Source organism: Aphelocoma coerulescens, chromosome 14, assembly GCF_041296385.1.
Source record: "Aphelocoma coerulescens isolate FSJ_1873_10779 chromosome 14, UR_Acoe_1.0, whole genome shotgun sequence".
NCBI lineage: Eukaryota > Metazoa > Chordata > Aves > Passeriformes > Corvidae > Aphelocoma > Aphelocoma coerulescens.
Window position 1 is genome coordinate 1,791,100 of NC_091028.1, and position 23,636 is coordinate 1,814,735.

The 23,636-nt window shown below is 52.1% G+C and overlaps 2 protein-coding genes across 5 annotated transcripts in view; both read right to left on the minus strand.

Moving 5' to 3' along the window:
• Positions 1 to 14,417, minus strand: part of PIGQ (phosphatidylinositol glycan anchor biosynthesis class Q) — a 34,494-nt gene extending 20,077 nt beyond the window's left edge. For 2 of the 4 annotated variants that reach the window (XM_069029588.1, XM_069029586.1), the window contains exons 1-4: positions 13,616 to 13,974; positions 10,523 to 11,213; positions 4,764 to 4,895; positions 3,081 to 3,201 (exon numbers count right to left, since the gene is read on the minus strand). In XM_069029588.1, the coding sequence (XP_068885689.1) occupies positions 3,081 to 3,201; positions 4,764 to 4,895; positions 10,523 to 11,213; positions 13,616 to 13,685 (1,014 nt within the window). In that variant the 5' untranslated portion in view covers positions 13,686 to 13,974. Of the gene's footprint in view, positions 1 to 3,080; positions 3,202 to 4,763; positions 4,896 to 10,522; positions 11,214 to 11,471; positions 13,975 to 14,294 lie in introns of those variants that run through there. The other 2 variants (XM_069029589.1, XM_069029587.1) reach the window with 2 other exon arrangements.
• A 1,670-nt stretch (positions 14,418 to 16,087) lies between these two features.
• NHLRC4 (NHL repeat containing 4) lies at positions 16,088 to 19,561 on the minus strand. Its single transcript, XM_069030077.1, has 2 exons — positions 19,487 to 19,561; positions 16,088 to 17,600 (listed from the first exon to the last, which is right to left on the minus strand). Exon 2 carries the CDS (start codon positions 17,582 to 17,584, stop codon positions 16,460 to 16,462), a length of 1,125 nt encoding a protein of 374 aa, XP_068886178.1. The 5' UTR covers positions 17,585 to 17,600; positions 19,487 to 19,561; the 3' UTR covers positions 16,088 to 16,459.
• Between the last annotated feature and the right edge of the window lie 4,075 nt (positions 19,562 to 23,636).

Sequence of the window (23,636 nt, forward strand, 5' to 3'; positions counted from 1 at the left end):
AGTTGTGAGGGCACCCACAGAGGGAAGATTATTCAAGTTTTCCATTTTTGGATTTGAAAGCCTGCTTCAAAAATCAGTCCTTCCTAACAGCTCCTTGCCAGTTACTCCCTGGGTGTCTCTGAATCACATCTGCCTCACTGAGTGACAAAAGCAACTTGTTATTACAGCCAGCACAGCACGCTGGGAAAGTGGGAGCTGCACTCAGTGATGTCTTGTGCAGCATCAACAATTGCCAGCCACGTGCTGATTTGAGGTCCATTTTATCAGGGGATGACAAGGGATGGCCAGGGAACACAGCTTGAACTCTTGCCAGCAGGCTGAGCTTGTGACCCTGGCTGTGCTGAGAGTCAAAATAACCCACCTGCACTGCTTCCTTCCAGAGAGATGTTGGCTGGAAAAAACCTGAGCACTGTATCCAGGCCCCACACAGCTGGGATTTTGTCAATGTTAAAATCAATCAATCAAACCAATAAGGTTATGTTATATAAGGTTAGCCTGTCAATATTAAAATCAATAAGGTTAAAGTGAGGTTATGTATATGGCCTTATTATATGTAACAATCTTATTATAATAGTAACACAGAATACCCTGAGTGGGAAGGGACCCACAGGGATCATCAAAGTCCTTGCACAGACACCCCAACAATCCCACCCTGGGCAACCCTGAGAGCATTCTCCAAATGCTCCTGGAGCTCTGGCAGCCTCGGGGCCGTGCCCATTCCCTGGGGAGCCTGGGCAGTGCCCAGCACCCTCTGGGGGAGAAATGAGATATCCAATGTTTTATTTACCAACAGACACAGAGGTGTAGGGTCAATGCCATCAGCAGATCTGGGCACAGCTCAAAGCAGAAGAGTGTTAGGCAAGGAACAGGAGCTCTCTGCACACAGGGAATGCTGAGTTACTGAACTTGGCAACACAAGCACTTGAGAAAGCCCTGTGACGGGAATAATGCAGACCAGATGGACACTCAGCAGCAGAGAGGAAACCTACTGCTGAATGGCTGAGGGGAGATTTTGCTGTCATACTGGAAAAGAAGTGGTGCTGGCTTGCACACCACAGGCTGAAGTCATTGGTATATTTTGGGATCACTCAGATCTGCCTTTTTTAAGGCCTGCACATAATGCATATAAATCAATGCCCAGCAAAGGCAGTAAAAGGACTCCAAATGATTTTATGTCCACAATCTCATATGACTGAAAGAAGAAAGTAAGGCTGGAAAAAAGAAGAGTTGTGAGTGGCCTGAACTGATAAGCCTGGAAAAACAGGGAAGAAAGGCACTGACTGGCTATCAGCCCCCCCAGATATGGAGGAGTCAGCACTTCCAGGAAAGAAAGCAAACAGCTCCTGGTGATAGCCAGGTAACAGTCCACACTTGGAGGAGACTTGGTGAAGATAGCTGACACTATGAGGCAAAAGCTGAGTGACAGATGAGCTAAATTACTGAAAGAGGAACAAACAAGCAACCCTCACAAGCAAGCCTGGCCAGGACAGGTGCTGGGGTTGGACACACCTTGAACACGGAGAGCGTCCATCTGCCAAAGACACTGGGCAGATGGAATCCCTCCTGGAGCCACCTGTGCAACCAGGAATGCAGCCAAAGCCACTTCCCTGCAGACTTGTTAAGAAATCAGATTTCTGAGAGCTGGGTACTTCCAGTAATCCCAAAGGGAAAGCTCTAAAGAATTCAGACTTCTCCAGCTGAAATATCTGTAAGGGAAAAGATGTAGGAATAAGGCTTAGAGGAATATTTGCAGTGTAGAGCTCAAAACCAAGAGCAAGTGTCCTGCAACAAATGTGCTTCTTCCTACCCACCACTGCTGCTGAGTAGTGTCTGCAGCAATCCTTAGAACATGCTGTCCTTAAAAGTTTGACTATGAACGATAAGAAAACCAGCAATAATCCTGATCCACAGCTATGCTGGACACTCCATACATGCTTTCTGAAAGTCCAGCATGTACAAGAATGATCAGAGACCTTGTAATCATTAAGGAGTTAGACATGGACCAAGAAGATCATTGTCAAGGGAAATGTGAGCTCTTCCCAGGAAATGTGGCATAAATAGGAAAAATAAACTGCTGCTGGAATTCTCTGATCAGATTTAAGTTCTTCCCAGCCAAGAAGTTGGAGAAAGAGCAGAGAGAAGACATTCTCCAGCTGCTAGAAAGAAACCAATGGAAAGATCCATTCAGAAATGAAAGCAAACTAGGCAGAGAAAGGATTAGGCTGTGCAGCTGCATGGCAGGGCTCAAAACTGGTTGCACATGTATTCCCAAGACACAGAAGCTCTTAAAACAGAGCTGACCTCAGATTAGTGGTCTGGTCTCCAGCCTCTGAAGTACATTATATGTTCCCTACTGCCACTAAACAGATATACTGGAGCTCTGCACCTAAAACGAACCACCAGAAGAGCAGGACAGTGTGAGTCATACTTGCTATACGTGAATTTCTGCTGATGTTGAGGGATCTCAGTGGGCAAGAGGAGTTATGTTTAAGAAAATCACAAGACACAGCAAGTTTTCCTAGTTTAGCATCCATACCCCAGAGCTCTTAGGCAGGATTTCAGGTGTTTGTACCCTGACCAGCAAAGCCTTTGGACTTCCCCACGAAACTCCTTTACAAGCACAGCTGCACTGCTTATCATGTTTGACGTTCCAGCAGTTTATCAGATTCAACTCAGGTTATGGCTTTTTTTTCACCACAATTCATATAGCAACAACCTGAGGACGCTTTCTGTTGACTCTGGAAAAAAATAAAAGCACTGTGCTTCCATAACCACCCAACCTGCAGCTGCAGAGCTCTGTCCAAGCCATAATTGTTCCTTTAGGAGCTGGAGGAGCCCTCCCATAAACATCTAATTACTATTCACAGCACATGCAAAGCAGAGCTGAGTTTCTTTTGAGCAGCCCCAACAGGCTTGATTTGAAGATTTCACTGTTCTTGAGAAGACCTAATTTGCATGACTTCAGACAGGTCTCTCTGAAACCCTTGTGTGTGAGGCTTTGCCTCCTTACAACCACCCCAGGCATTGAGAGCTGGGCAGTGCCCAGAGCAGGTGAAAGGGGATCAGATTTGGCCACTTACATCAGCCACAGGGATGAGAGTGTCAGCAAGGTGACCAATGCGGTTCTTCCTGTACAGCCACGACATCAGCAGTATCCCCAGGGCCACATCAATCAGCAGAGAGACAAAGATGTTGGCTTTCCTGCAGGCAGGGTAGAGAGAAACAGAGCGAGAGAAAAAGGAAGGGCAGTGCTTAAAGTTTCAATGACAGTTGTTGGCTTTGCTTATGTAGCACCTTTAATGTCCCAGGGACACCAGGACAACTCACTGAAGAGGAACAATTGCAGAATCTTTTCACGTCCACTGGTGTGCTGCTCATTCTGTGGCCAAGCACAGAACAGGTTTGTTCAGCCTGGAGAGGGGAAGACTGAGGGGAGACCTCACAACTGTTTACAGCTTCCTCCTGAGGAGCAGCTCCGATCTGTGACAGGGACAGGACCCAGGGAACGGCTGGAGCTGTGTCAGGGGAGGGTTAGGTTGGATATCAGGGAAAGGCTCTTCCCCCAGAGGGTGCTGGGCACTGCCCAGGCTCCCCAGGGAATGGGCACGGCCCCGAGGCTGCCAGAGCTCCAGGAGCGTTTGGGCAGCGCTGCCAGGGATGCCCAGGGTGGGACTGTTGGGGGGTCTGGGCAGGGCTGGGAGCTGGACTGGATGATCCCTCTGGGTCCCTTCCAGCTCAGGATATTCTGTGATTCCATGATTCTAAACATGGAGCTGCTCAGAACCTGCCACACCACGAAACCTTTCTTAGCAGGGAGCAAAGAGGGGATTGAAGCCACAAAGAGGAATGTTAGACAGAAAGGTACATATACACTCAGGGAGATTTACCAGTTACCAGTCCTGAGGGCACCAGCACTTGGTGCACCCACACTGAGATCAGATGGCTTTCTGAGGCAAGGTCATAAACAGTGGTTTTGGGGTCATACACAAACCCAGAAGGGCTGCTGAGCTCCCCCTTCCTTGCTTGAGTTTCTGAATGGAATTCCATGACGCGAGTTATTCAGGAAATCAGATTAAACAATCACAGTTACTTTTGGCCTTCAAATCTGCTAATCTATTTTAAGTGTTCCCTGGGAGTCTATTACTGCAGGATCAGAGAACCATAGAGAACAAGACTGGCTGTGGAAGAGCCGTAGGGCATCCAATATCTGTCTCAGATCTCTGCTCTGTTCCTCTCACTGTGCTGCATGTTTGCTTTTTCTCTTACACTTTTTTACTGTTCTAACAGTGTAAGTGGAGTCTCTGGTCTGCAGTTTCTGCACAAAAAGCTCCCCCAAAAGAGTGGGTGAAAGAGGGGAGCATTTAAACCTTTCTGCTCTTATGGAAAGTGCCACTGAACACTGATGGATGGCAGTGGTTGACAGCAGCACATGTGAAAGCAATGAGCCTGTGGGAGTAGTGACAGCAAAGCACTCACACATGGGTGCAGTACAAGTTTTTGGGGTGCAATATCCCAGCTGCCTTTCCCAGGCTAGGGATAAAGGTAGGTATCTGGCAAAAGGCATAATTAACATATAAAGATACAAATATATATGCATACAAATACAGTGCAGAGTAAAGATGTGCAAACTAGCAGGGAGTAGAGCAACATGAGAGGGTGCAGCGAGGACCTAGTGCTGTCCAGGCATGGGATCCACAGTTCGGGTTCCCTACAGGAGACAGGAATAGAGCCAAGACACACCTAACTTTACATGTACTCCATACCTCATCAGCTGATTTTGGTTTTGAGCCTTCTTGGTGCTGCTGATGACCTGGAGGTGCTGCAGGCGATGTCCCAGCTGCTCACAAGTTGAGAGTTTGCTCCACAAGAAAGACAAAGGCCAAAACTTCAGCACCCTGCAGAAACACATGGGAATGTCTCCTCTTGCCTTTGCCATGCAGCAGGCAGGCCAGCATCCAAAATCCATGCAAAACAGTCAGTGTAAAGCTAAGGTTGTGCAACCAGAGCTGGTGATTAGATGTTAATGACTCTCTGAAAGGTTAACAGAATTAAGGCAGCCTTGCCAGACCAAGACATGCAGACAAGCCAAGCTCTCATTTGCACTCTGTCAAACCATGTGTCTCACGCTTCCAAGGAAGCCACAAGGCAATCCTGATTCCAACCTCGGTTTTTGGATACATCACTAGGCTGGCACAATGCTCCAGTCTCCAGGAGGGCAGAGTCAAGTTGTGTGTTCAGTGCAACACTACAGCACAGTGTAACCGCTGCACAAAGCCCAGTGTTACTCATCACAGATCATGGAATGGTTTGGGTTGGAAGGGACCTTAAAGCTCATCCCATTCCACCCCCTGCCATGGGCAGGGACACCTTCCACTAGCCCAGGCTGCTCCAAGCCCCATCCAGCCTGGCCTTGGACACTGCCAGGGATCCAGGGGCAGCCACAGCTGCTCTGGGCACCCTGTGCCAGGGCCTGCCCACCCTCCCAGGGAACAATTCCTTCCCAATATCCCATCCAGCCCTGCCCTCTGGCACTGGGAAGCCAGACACAGCTCCCTGTGTCCTGTCTCTCCATCCCTGTCCCCAGTCCCTCTGCAGCTCTCCTGGAGCCCCTTTAGGCCCTGCAAGGGGCTCTGAGGTGTCCCTGGCGCCTTCTCCTCTCCAGGTGAACACCTCCAGCTCTCCCAGCCCGGCCCAAGAGCAGAGGTGATCACAAGTCTCTATGTGGTGTGAGCCTGGTATAACAAACAGCTGTGCCCTCCATGCAGTTTATGTTCCTTTTCCCCCCCTCTTTGCTTTTTTCTTCCACTTGATCCTTCTCTTCCTTTTTTTTTCCTTTATTACTTCCAAATTCCTTTTCCAGGGTCTTCGCTTCTACCTTCTCTCCACTGCCTTGCAGTGACCAGCATTATGTAGATAACATAACATTTAGCATTTAATTAGGTTTCAAAGTTAACATCCACATTAGGCTTGTAGGGGAGGAAACAGTCACACGGTTCTTTTCTTATGACTCAGAAGAAAAGTACTAAATGATGATCAATTATTTTGGGGAGTTACTTTTATTACCACACAACCTATAAAGCAAGGACTGTTGGTGGTTTGTGCAGGATGAAATGACACAGCACTGCGTGCAGGCTGGTCACAGAAACCACAGCAGCACATGGCACCAGCTTTGGTTTGGGGGATAAATTCTGATGGGGACATAATTTGGATCACTTCTCTCCTGTACACTGCACTGTAGCCAGTGCAGCTGTTGCACTATTTTCACAGTGTTTCACTGGTTTTTATTACAGGCCCAGGAATCCACGGTCACTTTTAGTCACTTCACCTACTCTCCTGTGCTGCTTTGGCACGGTCTTTCAGGTTACATTCATTTCACACACTACCATCATTCCTTGTATCCTGCTTCACTTTGGCAATTGCCCAGCTGCTTGGATCATTACTGAGCATGGCCTGGAGATGGATGTCCCTGCAAACTGTGCGTGCCTTCCATGGATTTCACCTGGAGCATGCCAGCCCGTGCCCAGCAGCAGATGCCTCCAGGACCGGCCAGGATGGGCACACTGGGGTGCCCACCGCTATTTATACAATTCACACCAATCACAAGGGTACAGGTCCTCCAAACCCTGCTCAGTTCCCTGGGGCTGCTGTCCCCTTCCTCCCCACATCCTTCTGTGCACCCTGCTTCACGCACAGTTTGTCAGCTTAAGGACCAGAGTGTTGAAGTCCCCCCTTCCCCCTCCCTCCTCATTCAAATTTCAGACACATTGGGTTTGAAACACACGCAGTGTACTGTGAATCATTCTTAATTTGAGGTCTCCAAGTTACTCAGCTCTTCGCTACAGCCTCCCACCTTGGAGACAAATGAATGCACTGTTCCTCAGCTGACTTGTCAGGAGGAGGGAGCTGAGGCGGTAGAGAAAAGAGCACCGTGCAGGGGAGGGAGAGGGGGGTGACTGCTCTGGCCACTGATCACACACACCTGGGCTCACAGATTCGCTGAGACACAAGAGCAGACGAGTTTTCCCTTCCAATTATACCCCAGCCCAGTGGTTACAAACTCTGGTGTGGCAAAACTTGACTAGAGCAGAGAATTGCACTTGAAATGCAAAGAAGGGGAACGAGAAACGCTCTACCTGTGGGATTATGTACAGATGGCTGAAGGTGAAGAATTATGGGTCAAACACCAGCTGCCAGACCCTGTCAGCTCAGGCAGGAAGCAGCAGTTCTGGGGCCCTGTGCTAGACTACACACTCACTGGGTGACAGTCACACCCTCTCTCAGCAGCGGGTGTCTCTCACCATCCACGGCTGCTCCTCAAGCTGGAGGCAGCCAGCCCCTGGGTCACCCCCAATCTGACACCCCTGGGTCACCCCCAATCTGACACCCCTGGCCAAGGGAAAGGACAGGCTGCTGTTGTCTGCCTGGGGAGTGTCTTGCACAAGTGGGAACGATTCCCAAAGCAGCCTCATCCCCAGAGCACCACAACATTGTGCACCCACTGCAGCCTGCAATGGTTCAGCTCCTCAGCTGGACACCACGGGCCCAAAAACACATCAGAAGGGTGTCCCTGTCTGTGCTCTGACTCTCTTTTCATTCACCACCACAAGCACAACCTCTATTCCACTCACATACTTTCTTTGGAAAGGAAATACATACACATACTTATTGGAATAAAAATACAAACATACTGCAAAAAGCTCAATAGAGCAGCTGCAAGATGTGCTATGGGAACTCTCCTCTCTGGGAGGACTGAGGAAGAAAGCAAAAAATATTCCGTGCGTGGTCTCCTACCCCTTTGCACATCGACTGTGCATTGCCAGAAATACTCCCACTTGTTTACCACACAGTTTATAGAACAATTTTCAGAACTTCAATGGAAAACCAACCAGATAAAAAAAACCAACAAAATCCAGTGATGTTGTGTCATTGCATTATTTAAGCAGCAGGAGATCTTTGGGGTATTTCCAAATATATGGAATTTTAGCACTAAATTAACATAGCCTCCATGAGTAAGTCTTGATTTTCCAATTCAGTTTTTTCCCAAGAGTGAGAGGGGATTTTTCAGCCATCAGATGAAAATCAATCTTTCCGAATCTGGATTACATGCAAATATTAAGCTCCATTAACCAGAACTCCTGAGTGTTTTCTTGCTCCTTGCTAGAAACTGCAGGAACAGTGCCTCCCTTTGGATGAGGAACTGGAGGTGCTTATAAACAGACTTCTTTTAAAAGAAGCACACAGAATTTATTGCCTCAAGACTAAAACACCCTAGTGTCCCCAAGAGCAGAGACCTTCAGGGATAATGGAATGCTGCCCTCAAGTCCCTTTGTGGCAGAATTGCAATGGCAACCCTTTAGTACACGGTGGTGCTGAAGAAATGCCTTAATTCGGGATGTGCAGGACTTGGGAGCACTGGCTGAGCTTGGAGGGATGGCAGCAACTCTCTCCCTGAGATTTCCAACCCTGCTGCCCTGCTTCTCCTGTGCTAATACACAACAGGGGCATTTCCAAAAATCCCCAAGCCTCTGCAGCCTGAGAGGACATTGCTGATCTCTTTCTTTGGCCTTTCAAAGCTGACTATCCCTTAACATCACAAAAAAACAGGGAAAGAAAGAAGTCCTGTGACCTGAAGGAGAAAGAACTCAGTAAATCTTATTTTGTGGGATGTTCTGTCCCAGCATGGGGAGGAGGGGACTGGAAGGACACTTGCACATGACATCTTGAACCCTCCCTGCCTCGAGTATGTTGGCATGAAGGAGGTTGTACCACACATCACGTGCAAAATGGAACCAAATTCCTCTAAATGACTTACAAGGTCAAGCAGGAGACTTGTTATAAAGCCAGGTACTAACCTCTGTTCTCCAAGACTGATGTTTTAAAACACGTGTAAGGTAAGTAAATATAAAGCTGATACTGTGGGTGAATAAAACAAAGGAGAGAGAAAGCTCTGCCTCCCAAGGCTACGGACAGGCTCAGCGTAGGTTTATGCACAGCAAGTCTTGCATTCTGCCTGCTGGCAGGTACAGCTGGCTGCTGCTCTACCTCAAAACATCCATCCTGGCCCTAGGAAAAGATGAAGTCAGAATTCCTGAGAAGCTGGGTACCAGCTATCTGGGCCCAACCTGCCAGGTGAGCTTGAGCTCCCACCCTAGGCTTAGACTGCAGCCTCCTGGATGTCTGCAAGGCTTGGGCTTAACCTGACTTCAAGCCTGGCCTGAGTCCTGGCACCAGACGAGGTGGGATCAAGTGAGACCAAGTGCCTGTGCAGAAAAGAATCATCCTATCTGTTGGAGGTGGCACACAGACAGAAAAAGGACCTTTGGAGCTGACTCCAAATCTTCTGCCCGACCACAAAGTTGTGACTTAATCACCATTAAGAACCAGCAACACACAGTATCTACAGAGCAGTCCCAGGACACAGGGGTCATTGATGATAATTAGGTTTGGGTCTGAACCTAAATCTCTTCCAATAGTCCAGAACTGGACAGTTTTCCCTTTGTGTACCCAAATGTGTAACCCAACTGCTCAGAAAATCTTTGCATGGGAAGAGTTTCACTGTAATTCTTTTACAACCGTATCACACAACTGGAAACCTGTTAAAAACCTCCATTCCCTTAGGCTGTACTTGAGACGATCTATCCATGAATACAGTAGTAGCTGTTACCAAAATTTCATCAATTCTAGTGTCCCCTTGCAGCTTAGAACCAGAACTCCACTCCCCTCTCTTTCACAACCTCTCCAGGCAGCCTGACCAGGGCAGTGGTGGAATCACCATCCCTGCAAGCATTCAAAAAACATGTGGCACTTGGAAACCTGGGTTAGTGGTGGCCTTGGCAGTGCTGGGTTAATGGTTGGACTTGATGATCTGAGAGGGCTTTTTCAAGGTAAATGATTCCATGATTCTAATTTTCTCCCCTTCAAATCTGCTCAGAATTAATTTCCAGACCAAGCACTTGCCACGTGTTACATTTGGAGCACCCTATTCAGGCTCTCGGTTGTGAGAACAGGATTTCACCAAGGATTCAGGCAATCCCTCTAAACTTCTATAAAGTGCCAAGGTTGCAGCACCACAGTCTCTTGGAGAGAGGATGGATTTAGAAACAGTATTTGCTGATGTTTCACAGCTGCAGAGGGACTCACAGCAAACAGGGAGGAGGGAGTACCCAGCTATCGAGCCATTAAGGAGAGCCTCATGTCATTCTGTCGGCCACAGAACAGCCAGAAATCCACTGTTTCAGCTGTGATGAAACTGAAGCAGGGCTGAACTATCCCTGCTGCAAATGGGGAGGACATTAATGCCTCCTCAGAAAACCTCCCAGCTCCACAAAGAGTTCTGAGGGAGGCTGTGGCACTGTGTTTTCAGTGGAGTTCCCCAGACTCCAGCAGGACCTCTTGCAGCAGCCTGTTCCAACAGAACATCTTTGTATCACATTTCTCACTGGGGTTGGGCAGTAGTCCTGCAATGCCTAAACACAAATTACATTTCCAGGTGAAACAAGCTGGGTGATGTCACATCACCTACCTGCTCCTGCAGATCCCAGAGAGCAGTGAGAGCAGGAATGTCAGCAGCATGCAGGCAGGCACGGAGGCCTGCTTCATCAGCTCCACAATGATACTGGCCTCCACCCCATCTGACTGCCAGTGGGTCAGCTTGATGGGCCCCTCGTCGTACCTGTCGGTCATGAACAGGACCCGGCTCCTGGCCACCGTGTCAAAGATGGCCGAGAGCTTTGAGGCATCCTCTGCCCTCTGGCCAGCTGTGTCCAAAGGGGGGTGCAGATGGGAAAGCATGACTTTGCGCTGGTCATAGTACACCAAGATGATTTCTTCCTCCTGAGGGTTCTTAGAGTGTTTCTGAAGGGTAGAACAGCTCCAGAATTTGCTGTCTCCCTCTTTGCTTATCTGAATCCACGGCTCATGGCAGAATATGGTCCCAAGGTCTTCCAGGAACTCACTCAGACTATCTTCTTTCTCCTGTTTGCTGTTGCTCCATGAGCCAAGCACAGAAACACTGACTTTAGTCACACGCTGAACTTCCCCGAGGTACTGCTTCACCTGGACAGGAATGAAGGGGAAGTGCACCACAGCAAGGATGACAGCAGAGTTCTGCTCCGAGATCCAGCGGCCGATCAAAATGCCGCTGTCTGCCGAGGAGCAGCACGATGGAAAGAACACCTTCAGTACCATGACAGTGACCCTGGAGGGACATACACCTGCCAATAAACACAGAAGTTAAACTTGAGGATGGGGAGTAAATGCAAGGAAAATGTGAGCTGGCCAAAGCCACTGGAGAGGAGAACTAAGCACGTTTGAAAACACTAAGCCCAACCACTTGAGTAATGATATTAGTGACAGCCAACAGCCACACACACATTCAGGAGGTTCCTGATCATCTGCAGTCTTTGAAGGTAAGCCTGGAGTTTCCCAGTAAAGCCCTTCTCCAGTCCTGGAGAGGTTTTTTGTGGTGGTACCTGGATAAGCACAGCCCAACAGACCAGCCAAGATCAGGAATTCACCCAGCCTTAGATCTTGGATCCCACACTGGACGTGCTGGAGCACTTCCTAGAGAAGGGACTACATCATAGCACACCATGGTGCCTCTGGGGAGTATCTCCTGCTGCTACCAACAATCAAACACTGGTTCATGCTATAGTCTCCTTTATCACCTCACAGCCCAGAGCTCTGCTCTGTGGCAAACTCACTGAGCAACCTTGATCACATTGCTCAGCTCTTCCTGCCCCACTCCCCTCACCTGGAAACTGAGACGATAATTTTGTCAGAAGGGACTACAGTGATTAACTGAAATAGTTTTAATTCATTAGCTTCAACAGTCTAAAAGAGGAGAAGCATCTCTGCTTTATCAGGGCTCTTTATCTCCAGTGCTTTTCTCCCATCATTAAGAACACATCTCAATGGCCTTGGGAGACTTTTCCAAAAAGGAGCTTTGAGGCAGTTGACAGTGTCTCTTTAAATAAGGTGGAGGTTTCTCCCAGGGATATAATTGCAGTAAGGAGGGCGCTGGCGCAGAACAGGCGGCATCCGGCGCCCGTTGTCCTTTCCTGTCCTTCAGTGCTTTGTTAGGGATGTGAAAACTCCGCAGGCCCCCGAGGCTGCTCCTCTGCGAGGGACCCAGTCAGTTGGAAAGGGAACACAGAGGGTATTTACAACACAGAGGGAGGATGCGCAGCAGGAAGGGCCTGGTGGCTTTGTTTTCCTCTCCCTTAGTACAGGAGAGCTGAGCCAGTAAAGCTCAGCACCTGGCAATTTCCTACAGCATGGAGAGATGGAGCAGCAGCTACAGGGAGTGATTAACCTCTGGGGTTAATCACTCACCGTGGGGTAAACTGGGGAGTTGTGGACTCCCCATCCCTGGAAGTGTTCAAGGCCAGGTTGGACAGGGCTTGGAGCAAGCTGGGATAGTGGAAGGTGTCCCTGCCCATGGCAGGGGCTGTAATGAGATGGTCTGCAAGGTCCTTTCCATGCCAAACCATGCCATGATTCCATGATTCTTCTGAGATCCTGCTTCCTCACAGACTCCAGGTCTCTGAGGTTATCCCTCAGGTCAGAGAGGGAGAAATGAAGTCCCTCTGCAGCCTCCAGATCTTGCTGGGGACGGGAGGATCTCTGGGGCAGTGAGGGCCAGTGCTGGGTGCTTTCAGCACCTGCAAACACTGGGCTTCCAGCACCACACTGCCAACAAAATCCCTCAGGAGAGGGAAGCCTTGGGATGTACTTTGCAGTTTTGCAGTAAAAGGGAAAATTCAGTCCAAGCCAAAACATCAAAGGCAGCCTCTGTGATGTTTTTCCCACTGAAGGAGGGACAGTTGTTGCGAGTATTGCTGTGAAGGACTCTCTGTCTGTGCACAGCTGTCCTTAAAGGTCTGTCCATCCACTGGAAATTTCAGAGAGGAACTGTCAATTGACTTTTCATACACACATTTATTTTTCACTGAGATTGTTTTTAAAGATAGCCACAATCCTCTGGGAAAACTTCTCATGAAACAGAAACACTTCTCACCCTTATCTTCTCTAGTTTGCAAGTTTTTCCTCTTACACCTTCCCCAACTTTTTAAATTAACATAGTTTCATGCACCCAACTACCCTAGCTATAGCTCAGGTCAAATGATCTGCCCTTTGGATGCTGGAGACATGGCAGAGAAGACTCTGATACTATTTTCAGGCTGTACAAAATATCTTGATAGTTGAAAACCAGCTCATCAACTATTGTTATGTTAATGTGTATCGTATTCCCAAATCCATGACTTGTCGTGCATCCACCTCACTCATTTCAATAGACTGATTGAAACATCAAATGTCATCACAGTCAACTGTTTCACTGCTGCTAATTTTAACAGAAAAATCCCACCAATGCTCATGCAGTGCCTGCTCATCAAGCACCTAAAATCTTCCAGATCCACCTATTTCTGCTGAAAACATCCATCTTTCCCTGAGAGCATCAATGCAATGATCTCAGGTCACCAAAACCAACAAAATAAATGCCACCTAAAATGTGTTAATGCAATCAAAAAATGAATACAGGACCCCAGGACTGATTAATTCCAGAAATTTTGTTAGAAAAGCAAAGGTGAATGGTGGGATGTGGCCATGGTCTCACCCCAGAGGCTGTCCTGTGGCCACAGGGTGCCAAGGGGGACTGATCCCACAGCAAATCCACACCTGAGCATCCCACGGTCCTTGCAGGGGGATTAGGGCCAGGATATAAAGAATCATAGAACCACGGAACTGTAAATGTTGGAAAAGCCCTCGGAGAACATTGAGTCCAGTCATTCCCCTAGCAGCACCACCACCACTAAACCATGTCCCCAAGTGCCACATCCACAGGGCTTTTTGAACACTTCAGGGCTGGCATTCCACCACTGCCTTGGGCAGCCTGTGACAGTGCTTTGCGTGAAGAAATTTCCCCACCTATCCTATCTATGTTCAAACTAAACCTCTCCTGGCACAATTTAAAGACATTTCCTCTTGTCTTGTCCCTTGTTCCCTGAACCCGACCCCCCCCCGGCTGCCCCCTCCTGTCAGGGACTTGTGCAGAGCCACAAGGTCCCCCCTGAGCCTCCTTTGCTCCAGGCTGAGCCCCTTTCCCAGCTCCCTCAGCCGCTCCTGGTGCCCCAGCTCCTTCCCCAGCTCCGTTCCCTTCCCTGGACACGCTCCAGCCCCTCAGTGTCGCAAGGGCCCGGCGCTGCCCCCGGCCCGCCGGGGCCTCCCCGGTGCCCGCGCAGGCCCCGCGCCCGGCCCGGCCCGGCCCGGCCCGGCCCGGCCCGGCCCGCTCCTACCGCCCGCTCCGCTCCGCCGCTTCCGCCCGCGGTTGCTCGGAGACGCCGCTGCCGCCGGGCCGTGCAGCGGGACGGGCCCGGCCGGCGCCGCCACCCGCCGCCCGCGTTCCGCTGTGCCTCGGCTCCCCGCTCCTCCCTCCGGTCTGTCGAGCCCCGCCGGCCCCGCTCCCGGCAGCGCCGCTCCCCGGGCTCGTCCCGGCGCCTTCCCGCGGGCCCCGAGAGCGGCGGGGCCGCCTGAGCCGCGCGATAAGGAGCGGCAGTGCCCCCCGCCTCCCCTGCCACCGCCCGGGCTGGAGCGGGGCCAGGGGCTCGGCTGTGCTCACGGGACGCTGTTGGCTCCATCCCCACAGGCCAGGGGCTCACCTGTCCTCACAGGACCCCGTTGTCGTCTCTTCCCAAAACCGAGGGCCTCCGCTGTTCTCCCGGGACCCTGCAGTCCCTCATTCCACAGGCCAGGCTGTCAGCTGTTCTCGTGGGATGCCACTGTCCCCCATCCCCAAAGTCCAGGTCTCACCTCTCTTCACAGGACCCGGCTGTCCCTCATCCCACAGGCCAGGCACTCACCTTTCCATGGGAGACCACACTGTCCTTCATCCCCAAAGTCCAAGGACTCGCCTTTCCTCAGGGAACCCTGTTGTCCCCCATCCCACTAGCAGGGGGCTCGGCTGTCCTGATGGGACCGTCTTGACCCCCATCCTGACTGCCTCAGTGGATGCTTGGCCCAGCAGAGGCCCACGGGTGCCAACAGGTGCCCAAGAGCTTTGTCCTGTGATCCAGCAGTGGGTCAGGGCCAGCAAGCTTGGGAAGATGCTGGGCAGCATGAGGGGGTCCCCACATGGAAAGGGAGAGCAGGTGCAGAAGTGGGGGTGAGCTAGAGAAAAGGTTTGGGATGCTATTTTTGTTGTTGGATGCCACAGAATTGGAAATAAGCTGGGGGAGATTTGGTTTTCTGGGAGCTCAGCTTCCTGGGATGGGACAGGCTCATCCCCCCATTCCTGCAGACCATGCAGCCCCCCTCCCTGCTGCTGCCTCACTCTGCAGGGAGAGGGGTCTTGGAGGGCACCACGAGGTGTCTGTTGTGTTCAGTGCATGTTCCAGGGCCAGGAGAGAGCAAGACCCTCTCCAGGGATCATGTGGGATGAGAGGCGTGACTTGGGTCTGGGATATCAGCAGAGACCGGGGAGTCATTGAGCGCCATGCCCACACGGAGGGCTGGAGTGGGGAGAGGAAAACGCCCGTTCCTGTGCCGGCACACCCTGCCCGCCTTCCCCTGGCCGCTGCCGATAAAGGCAGGGGACGTGGCTCTGACCCCTCCTCTCCAGAGGACAACAAAGCAGCTCCAGCGGGGCAGTGTGAGGAGTTCCACGTTTCCATATGGAATTTGCTCCATGCAGTGGTTGTTGCTTCCCTGTAGAGGTCAGGAATGCAGCACAGAAGGAGTTACCATCATCTTACCCTTTTCCTGAAGTCTGCTGCAGACCCAGTGTGCTGTTCTCTGATTGCAAAACCCTCCCTAATAATTAGCCTGGGAATGAATTAGTACGGACCAGTTGTCATCATGCCAGGCTGGACAGGGCTTGGAGCAACCTGGTCTAGTGGAAGGTGTCCCTACTCATGGCAGGGTGTAGATCTAGGTGATTTTTAAGGACCCAGTCCAAACCATTGTGTGATTCCATGATTCTGTGATAGAACATGGACTTCCAGCATGGCCTTACCCCTCCGGTCATGCTCTGGCATCAGGAAGATGGGACCATGGCACACCAAAATCATATGGAGAGAGGAGAAATATTTATATTAGCTTTGGAAAACACACAAGGAATAGAGGGTGTGGTGATAACAAGTTTGCCAAAGCACCAATGCAAGGCCAATTCTGAGTAGCTGGGTCATCCTTTAGGTACTACAGTGGGTCCAGAGCTGGTCTAGTCCTGGAGAAGCTGGGGACCATCAGGCAGTCAGGTCTGGGGCAATGTCCCATCCCTGCAAGTGTCCAAGGCCGTGTTGGACGGGGCTTGGAGCAACATGGTCTGGTGGAAGGTGTCCCTGCCCATGGCACAGGATGGAATGAGATGGTCTTTACAGTCCCTCCCAACCCAAACCATTCCATGATTCTATGACATGAATCTGTGGGAGCAGTGGAGCTCTCAGCCCACCAACAGACCCACAGCTCAGTGGGGCTGCAGAGGAACCACCCTCCCTCCCCACCTGGATGTTTGGTTGGGGCCAGGACACGGTGCCCTAGCATTGGTGGGTCTGTATGGGGACCTCACACAGTACTTAAAGACTTTGACACAATTCTCCACTGTGTCTGCCACAAAGAGGTGCCCAGAGGAGGAGCAAGCCATGCCAGCAGGCCTCCGCAGCCCTGTGGACACCAGGCAGATGGGAGCTCCATGCTCTGGGAACAAGTGGACTGTACGGCGCTGCTCGTCTGCCACCAGGATGCTGCCATCCGTGTCCACGCAGACCCCAGCAGGGTTGCCAAACTGGTGTCCGTATTTGCTGCTGAGGGAGCAGAGGAGCTTACGGCTCCTCATGAAGACCTTGACGTCTCCACACTCCTCGCTCACCGCAAAGCCTCCACCAGGCACCGGACTGACGTAGCGAGGTCCCTGCAGGTTGGGGACAGAGCGGACATTGAGTGTCCTGAAGGCATGGTCCAGAGCGAAGCTGTGCACCTGGCCTTGTGCATAGTCTGCTACCAGGATCTTGCCCACGGAGTCTACTCCAATACCCCTGGGGGAACCACCCTTCCTGACCTTTATCCATTCCCCCTTGGAGAGGCTGGTGTGAGGGTTGAAGACCCAGATGGCTTCATTCACCATGTCAGCTACAGCCACCATTCCCATCCTAGTCACTGTAACATCTTCTGGCAAGAAAATGCTGCCTCCCTTGCCCGTCTGCTGGCAGCGCAGGGACCGCAGTGTGTGGCCTGTGCTGCTGAGGATGTGGACCCAGGGAGCACTCTCAGCTGTCACGTAGATGGAGCCATCCGGGGAGCAATGGATTCCACTGACACCCCCATAGCGGCTGCCGGTGGGGTTGGGAATCTGCCGGACCAGCTCATCCTGGCAATAGTGGAGGAGGTTCTTGATGTTGTCCAGATCTCCACACAGGCTTTTGGCTTTATCTGCCAGCTGGTGGACCTGGTGCTGGCTCACCATGCCCATGCCATGCTGGCTGTGCAGCAGTGGGCTGGCTGACTGCAGCGTGGCAAATGACTTCAGCTGGAGGCTGTAGATGGTTTTCAGAAGCTTCTCTTTTAGCTGGCTGGTCTCCAGAGTGTCGTCCATGACAAATCTCTTGTCCCTGTTTGGGGGAAGCAGTAGGACCATGACTGTCCCTGCCTGCTGCCATCTCTGGGGCCATGCTATGGTGCTTGCTATCTACCCGGGATCAAGGCATTGGTGCTAGTCTGGATTCACTTCATGCCAGAGAGACCATGTCACCGTATTGACAGCTAATTATGAAATAAGGACAAATAAGGACCATGGCACAGAAATGAAAGAGTCAGCAAGATGTATTTGCAGCTGGAGGAGCCAGCAAAAAGGTCCAACAGCTCAACTGATGTCAGATGTGGCCTGAAGATTTGTGTGTAAAGGTGAGCCCTGTGTGTGAACATATTGAATGGGACCTCAACCTCTCCAGTTCCTGAGATGGTGGCTTCTTTCAGGTCTTTAACACTTGTTACCCCTATTTTCTGTGAGCCTTATCTCTCCAAATCAAGCTCAATTCATTATTAGACTTGAGTCACTCAGAGTGACCATTCCTCGACTCCCACATGTGTCAGATGTCACACGTGGCCAGTGCATGTCTTTGCTAAGGGCAGCTCCTTTCCCATCCAAATAGTTTCATAGAATCATAGAATATCCTGAATCAGAAGAGACCCACAAGGATCATCCAGTCCAACCCTGGCCCTGCACAGACACCCCAACAACCCCACCCTGGGCATCCCTGGCAGCGCTGCCCAAACGCTCCTGGAGCTCTGGCAGCCTCGGGGCCGTGCCCATTCCCTGGGGAGCCTGGGCAGTGCCCAGCACCCTCTGGGGGAAGAGTCTTTTCCTGAGATCCAACCTAACCCTCCCCTGACACAGCTCCAGCCGTTCCCTGGGTCCTGTCCCTGTCACAGAGCAGAGATCAGCACCTGCTGATTAAGTTACCTCTGAAGTAGCCAACAACTTGTCAGGGAGAAAAGGGGAGGTTCTGCTCTGAAAGATAGATTCAATCTTCACCATTTTTTCAGACATGAGAACCACCATGGGAACCCAAACTTCTGTTTTGCTCACTCTCACTCTGTTTTAAAACCAGGCAGCGACGGGAGCCCAGCTTTGCTGTGTTCTGCCCAGGTCTGGCTGGAGTATGGCTTATAACACACAGCCAGGAGCTGGCAAGGGAAATGTTAAGAGAAATATGACCTCATTAAAGCTCCTGGAGAGGCACAGCTTCACTTTAGTTTAAATGTGATTATAATTAATATGGTAATGGGCACACTTGGCTGTTTTGAGTTGTTTGCAAACCATCACTCCACTTTTATTGCCCCATGTCCCATGATTGCCTGGATCATGTGCTCTATGCTGCTCACAAAAGTGACATTTCCCCAGACCACAGCTGAAGAAAGCTAAGGCATACGGTGCCAAATAGTCCTTCTCATGTGCAAACACTACAGCTATCTAAAAGCCATCCCTGAATAATGGCAGAGCTACTAAATGCAAATATGCAATGGTGGGGATGAGAGAATACAGATGGAAATCCGATTCCTGCTGGTTTTGGGGCTTAGGAACAGCTTTTTCCTCCCCATGGTGTTCTTTTCTTCCCCATGGTGGTTATGCCTTATATCTCCAGCAGCAGAGATCTGCTTGGTGGAAACAAGCCTTCCACATCTCAGGCCTGCTTGTCAGGGTCCTCCTTCAGAGCTGGACAGAGTCCTCAATCCAAGAAACTGGATTTTACAGATGGGGAAACTGAGTCACTGCCAGGGAGAAATGTACTAGCTGCCACACACCCCTCATCAGGAGCATCTACCTCGCTTCCTGGGCACTGGACACCCAAAGCTGCCATCAGACCCTTGATGGTGTGTCCTGAGCCTAGCTTGAGCTGCTTGGGGTCCAAACCCCAGAAAAGGGCTCTGACACTGTCCCCCACACAGCGCAGGCCAACCACCTGTGGCTACGAGCCCAGCCCCACAGATCCTGTACCTCAGTCCTGCTGTCCTGGGGGCTGCCTGTCCTTCCCTGGCAGCGCTGCCCTCCCACCGGCTCCGTCCTGTTCCCTCGCCGAGCTCAGGGCAGTGGGACTGAGGGATGTTGTGTTGTTAGTGACGGGCGATTGCCCTCAAGTCTGGGTAAACACAGCTCCTTGTGCTGACAACCAGAAGCAGCAAGACAAGGGCTGATCCACACGGTTTTTACTCCCTTGCTGGTCTCCTGCCCAGAGACAAGGTGCCTTTCCCCCAGGATCAGTCTGTGTCCCACCTGCCTGCTCCAGCCGGAGGGAGGTACCCAGCTGCAGGGGTGATGTGGGGTTTTTACGTAGAGGCAAAAGGGCTGATTTGCTGCTCCTCACCCTTGGCAGCTGCTGGCGTGGGACAGGGATGCTCACACTGTGAATCAGGGCTCCTCACAGCTTCATCACTGCCTCCCTGTGTGCCCCAGCCTGAGCACAGTGCAGGTGTGTGCCTCAGTCTCCTCTCTTGCATAAAGGAGACTGGTGAATTTTGCCATGTCAGGCTTTGAGGTGCAGCGATGGAGAAGCTCTAGAAGAGGCAGATCAGCCAGGACTGCTGGAACCCTTTCTCCCCTTTCCATCTCCACACTGCTCAACCCAAGATCTCCACAACTGGACAAAACAGTGCTTGGAGTTGATGGTGGCATTTATTAGTTCTGCCCCAACAAAGAGGGACAGGAGTAAAAGCAGAGTTAGCAAGGAGCAGCCTGCAAGGGGCTGCTCAGGACCTGCCCTCCCTCCCTGGCAGTGATTCCTGACAGTGCTTCCTGAGACTGCCCTGTTCACTTCTGCCCACAGTGAGCTCAAACCACCCACCTTAAACCTGGCCAAGTCGTGAAGAAGTTTGTGTCTGTTCATTATTCAGATGGGCCAAATGTAAGTGAAGTTTGGGTCAGACTCAGGCACCTTTTGGGATGCTTGGAGGGGCTGCATGTGCCTCTCTTAGGACTAAGGAAGCAGGTTGGGGTCTGTCTGGCTGCAGGAGCTGTGGGATGGGGATCTGCCTCCAAAGCCCCAGGGCTGGGTGCTCTTCTCACCCGGTGTTTAGCGCCCTTCTGGTCCTGGATCAGTGTATCCCTGAACCTCACAGTGCCTGCTTCAGACCTAATACCAGCCAAAATTACAAAAATAACTTGACATGACAAGCACTGGGGCCGCTCCATCCGAGCCCCAGCAGGACAGGAGGCAGCTTCAAAAACCATCTCCCAGGGCAACAGGGTTTGACCTTTTGTTTCGCTGTTGTGTGCTCCGTCACCAGGATAAACAAACACAGCCTGGCCCTGGGGCTCCTGTTCACCTTTCCAGGACCGTGGCTCTGTCACAACCTGTTCGGAAGCCATCCCGGACCCCAGGAGATGCCTGTGTCATGGCAGAGCCCTGGCACAGCCTATGCCCACGCCAGCACTGGGAGCTGCAGGGTTCAAGGACATGGGCATGGTCAGCCTGCTGCTGCTGGAGATAGGCCAAAGGAAAGAGAGGTTGGGTTCAGTTCAGGCTTTCCTGGAGCACATTCCTTGCACGTATAAGTGGCAAACTTCACCCCTTGTGGCTTTTCCTCCCCTGGCACGGGGCAGCAGCTCTTGGTTGTGTGTCCAGAAGGAACACACAAACCCTGGGTCTCTGCCAGTCCCTGTGCCCAGGGAGACAGGCACGGTGCCTGCCTGGCACACCACGAGTGTGCAGGGAGCCAGCGGGAGATCCCACAGGAGGAGTTACCAAGTCACAGACTCGTGGGAAAACAACCCAAATCCATCCACTGAGAACATTTCCCCACCTAGAGCACAGCTCTGTGACTGGGGAGAGTGTGGGGGGACCCGAAAGTCCACAGTGTCAGTCCAGTGTCAGTTGTGGTGCAACAAAACCCTCCTGTGGCTCAAGTCTCTGCTGGACACCAGAGCACTCCAGCTCTGAGGGTTTCAGCATTCCCCAGCTTACTCTGGACCCTGCTGGACACCAGAGCACTCCAGCCCCGAGGGTTTCAGCATTCCCCAGCTTACTCTGGACCCTGCTGGACACCAGAGCACTCCAGCCCCGAGGGTTTCAGCATTCCCCAGCTTACTCTGGACCCTGCTGGACACCAGAGCACTCCAGCCCCGAGGGTTTGAGCATTCCCCAGCTTACTCTGGACCCTGCTGGACACCAGAGCACTCCAGCCCCGAGGGTTTGAGCATTCCCCAGCTTACTCTGGACCCTGCTGGACACCAGAGCACTCTGGCCCCGAGAATCCTAGCAGTCCCCAGCCTGCTCCACACCACTGTCAGCGCAAGAAAGTTGCGGCCGAGGGCTGTGGTGGTTTGCTGGGACCGAAGGGGCGGTGAGGGGACGGAGCAGGGTGGCAGCGGGTGCCGGGCTGGACACGGGCTGGTCATTGCTTCGTGCGGACACCAGGCGGCCCCGTCTGTCCGAAGAACCGGCAATGATTGGCAGTGATCATCAAACAGCTGGAATGCACCCTGTCTGTGTCTGTGCCTGTGCGCAAGGGAAAGTCGTATCCCAGGACTGTGCAAGGGGTTTCGGTGGGAAGCTGGAGCAGGCACTGCACATCCACACACAGAAAACACGATCCCCAACCTGAGCAGGGCCTCTGTCCTGGCTGCACTCCCCCACTGTCCATGGAGTGCTTGCAGTGTCCAGCTGGGGACATGCAGGGACCTGGGGACACTGCGGGACACAGCTCTTGAAGTCTGATCCCCCACGCAGGGTGAGACTGGGCGGGGGCTTCCTAAACTTGATTCCATGGAGGTGAGAGCAAGAACTCAGCTCCTCTTCAGGCAGCACAGAAATCCCTCAAGAAAGGAAAGCTGTAACTACTCTGGTCCCTAAAACTGACCTGGTCCTGTCCTCCGGCCAGCATGGACACCCCGGAATCCCCTCTGCTGGTTAGCTAACCAATGGAAAAGATTCTCCAGGGTCTGATATGGGCTCAGCTGACACCTCAGCTTCTCCCTTTCTCCCTCCTCCTGCACAGCCTCCCTGCTCACAAGGCTCACAAGAGGATTAGGGAGTTAATCCTCTTTGGGACATCAAGCTCCCTGTTGAGCCTGCTGGGAAGGGCCAGAAGCTGTGAAGCACAGTGGGGCACTGCCACAAAGCCTCTTTCATGCCAGGAACAGCCCTGTGGATGAATCCCTGTCCTGGTGGCAGCATCCCCATTGCCACCCCCTTCTCCACCCGACCCAGGCACGAGCCTGTCCCCGTGGGAGCTGGGCAATGGTCCCACCAGGCTGTCTCCCTCCGCCCCATTGTGGCGTCTCCACCTGGTCTGGAAGGGTGGTGGGAGGAAAGCAAAGCACCCTCCTGTCCTAGCAGGGAACAGCATCTCAAGGCCATGCAGGAAGTGGGAAACAAACAGAAGCTCTCTGCAAACACAGCTCCAAGCTCAGCCCACTGAGGAGGGCTCTGGATGTCCAGGAGCTCTGTAGAATCCCAGGGGCGTGGCTGTTACTGGAGCAAAGCTATGTGCCAGAAACATTCCTGTATGGATGGTACTGAGCCAATTGGTCTTCCACGAGGGATTGCTCCAGCTCTTCCTCTGGTGAGGAAGGGTGCAAGCTGGCACTGCTGGTGTGCCACTGGCTACAGGTGGGCAAGGAAGCACCTGCACCTGCAATTTCTGTTCCCACTTCCCACCCAAACCACAAAGTGTCAACATCCTTGGGTACCCTGCACCTAAAATCAGGGAGGAAATAACAGGGGCTGAGTGCTTTGACTCCCTGAGCCCCAGATCTGGGAAAATGATGTGGGTGTTCTGGCTTTGCAGCAGCTGCTGCCTGCAGTGGGGGAGCCAGGGCTGCCCAGGCACAGTACCTAGCTGTGCAGGTGCTCCTGGGTCTTCAGGAAGCTTCTGCCTTGCAGGAATGTTTGATCCTTCTCTTTCAACCATTCGACCCTCAGCATCTTCTCCTGCACCCCAAGGCAGCAGTGGGGAACATGCAGCAGTGGTGCCCTGGTACCACTTGGCATCTACCTGTGTTGCCCCAGTCCCAGCAGGCATGGGCCCCTTCCAGGCAGGGAAGTGGGCAGGAAGGCAGGAGCTGATCAAACAGCCGCAGCCGGGATCTCACCCTGCTTTAGCCTGCAAAGCCTGAGGGAAACCTTCTCTCTGCTCAGCTTGGCTGCCTT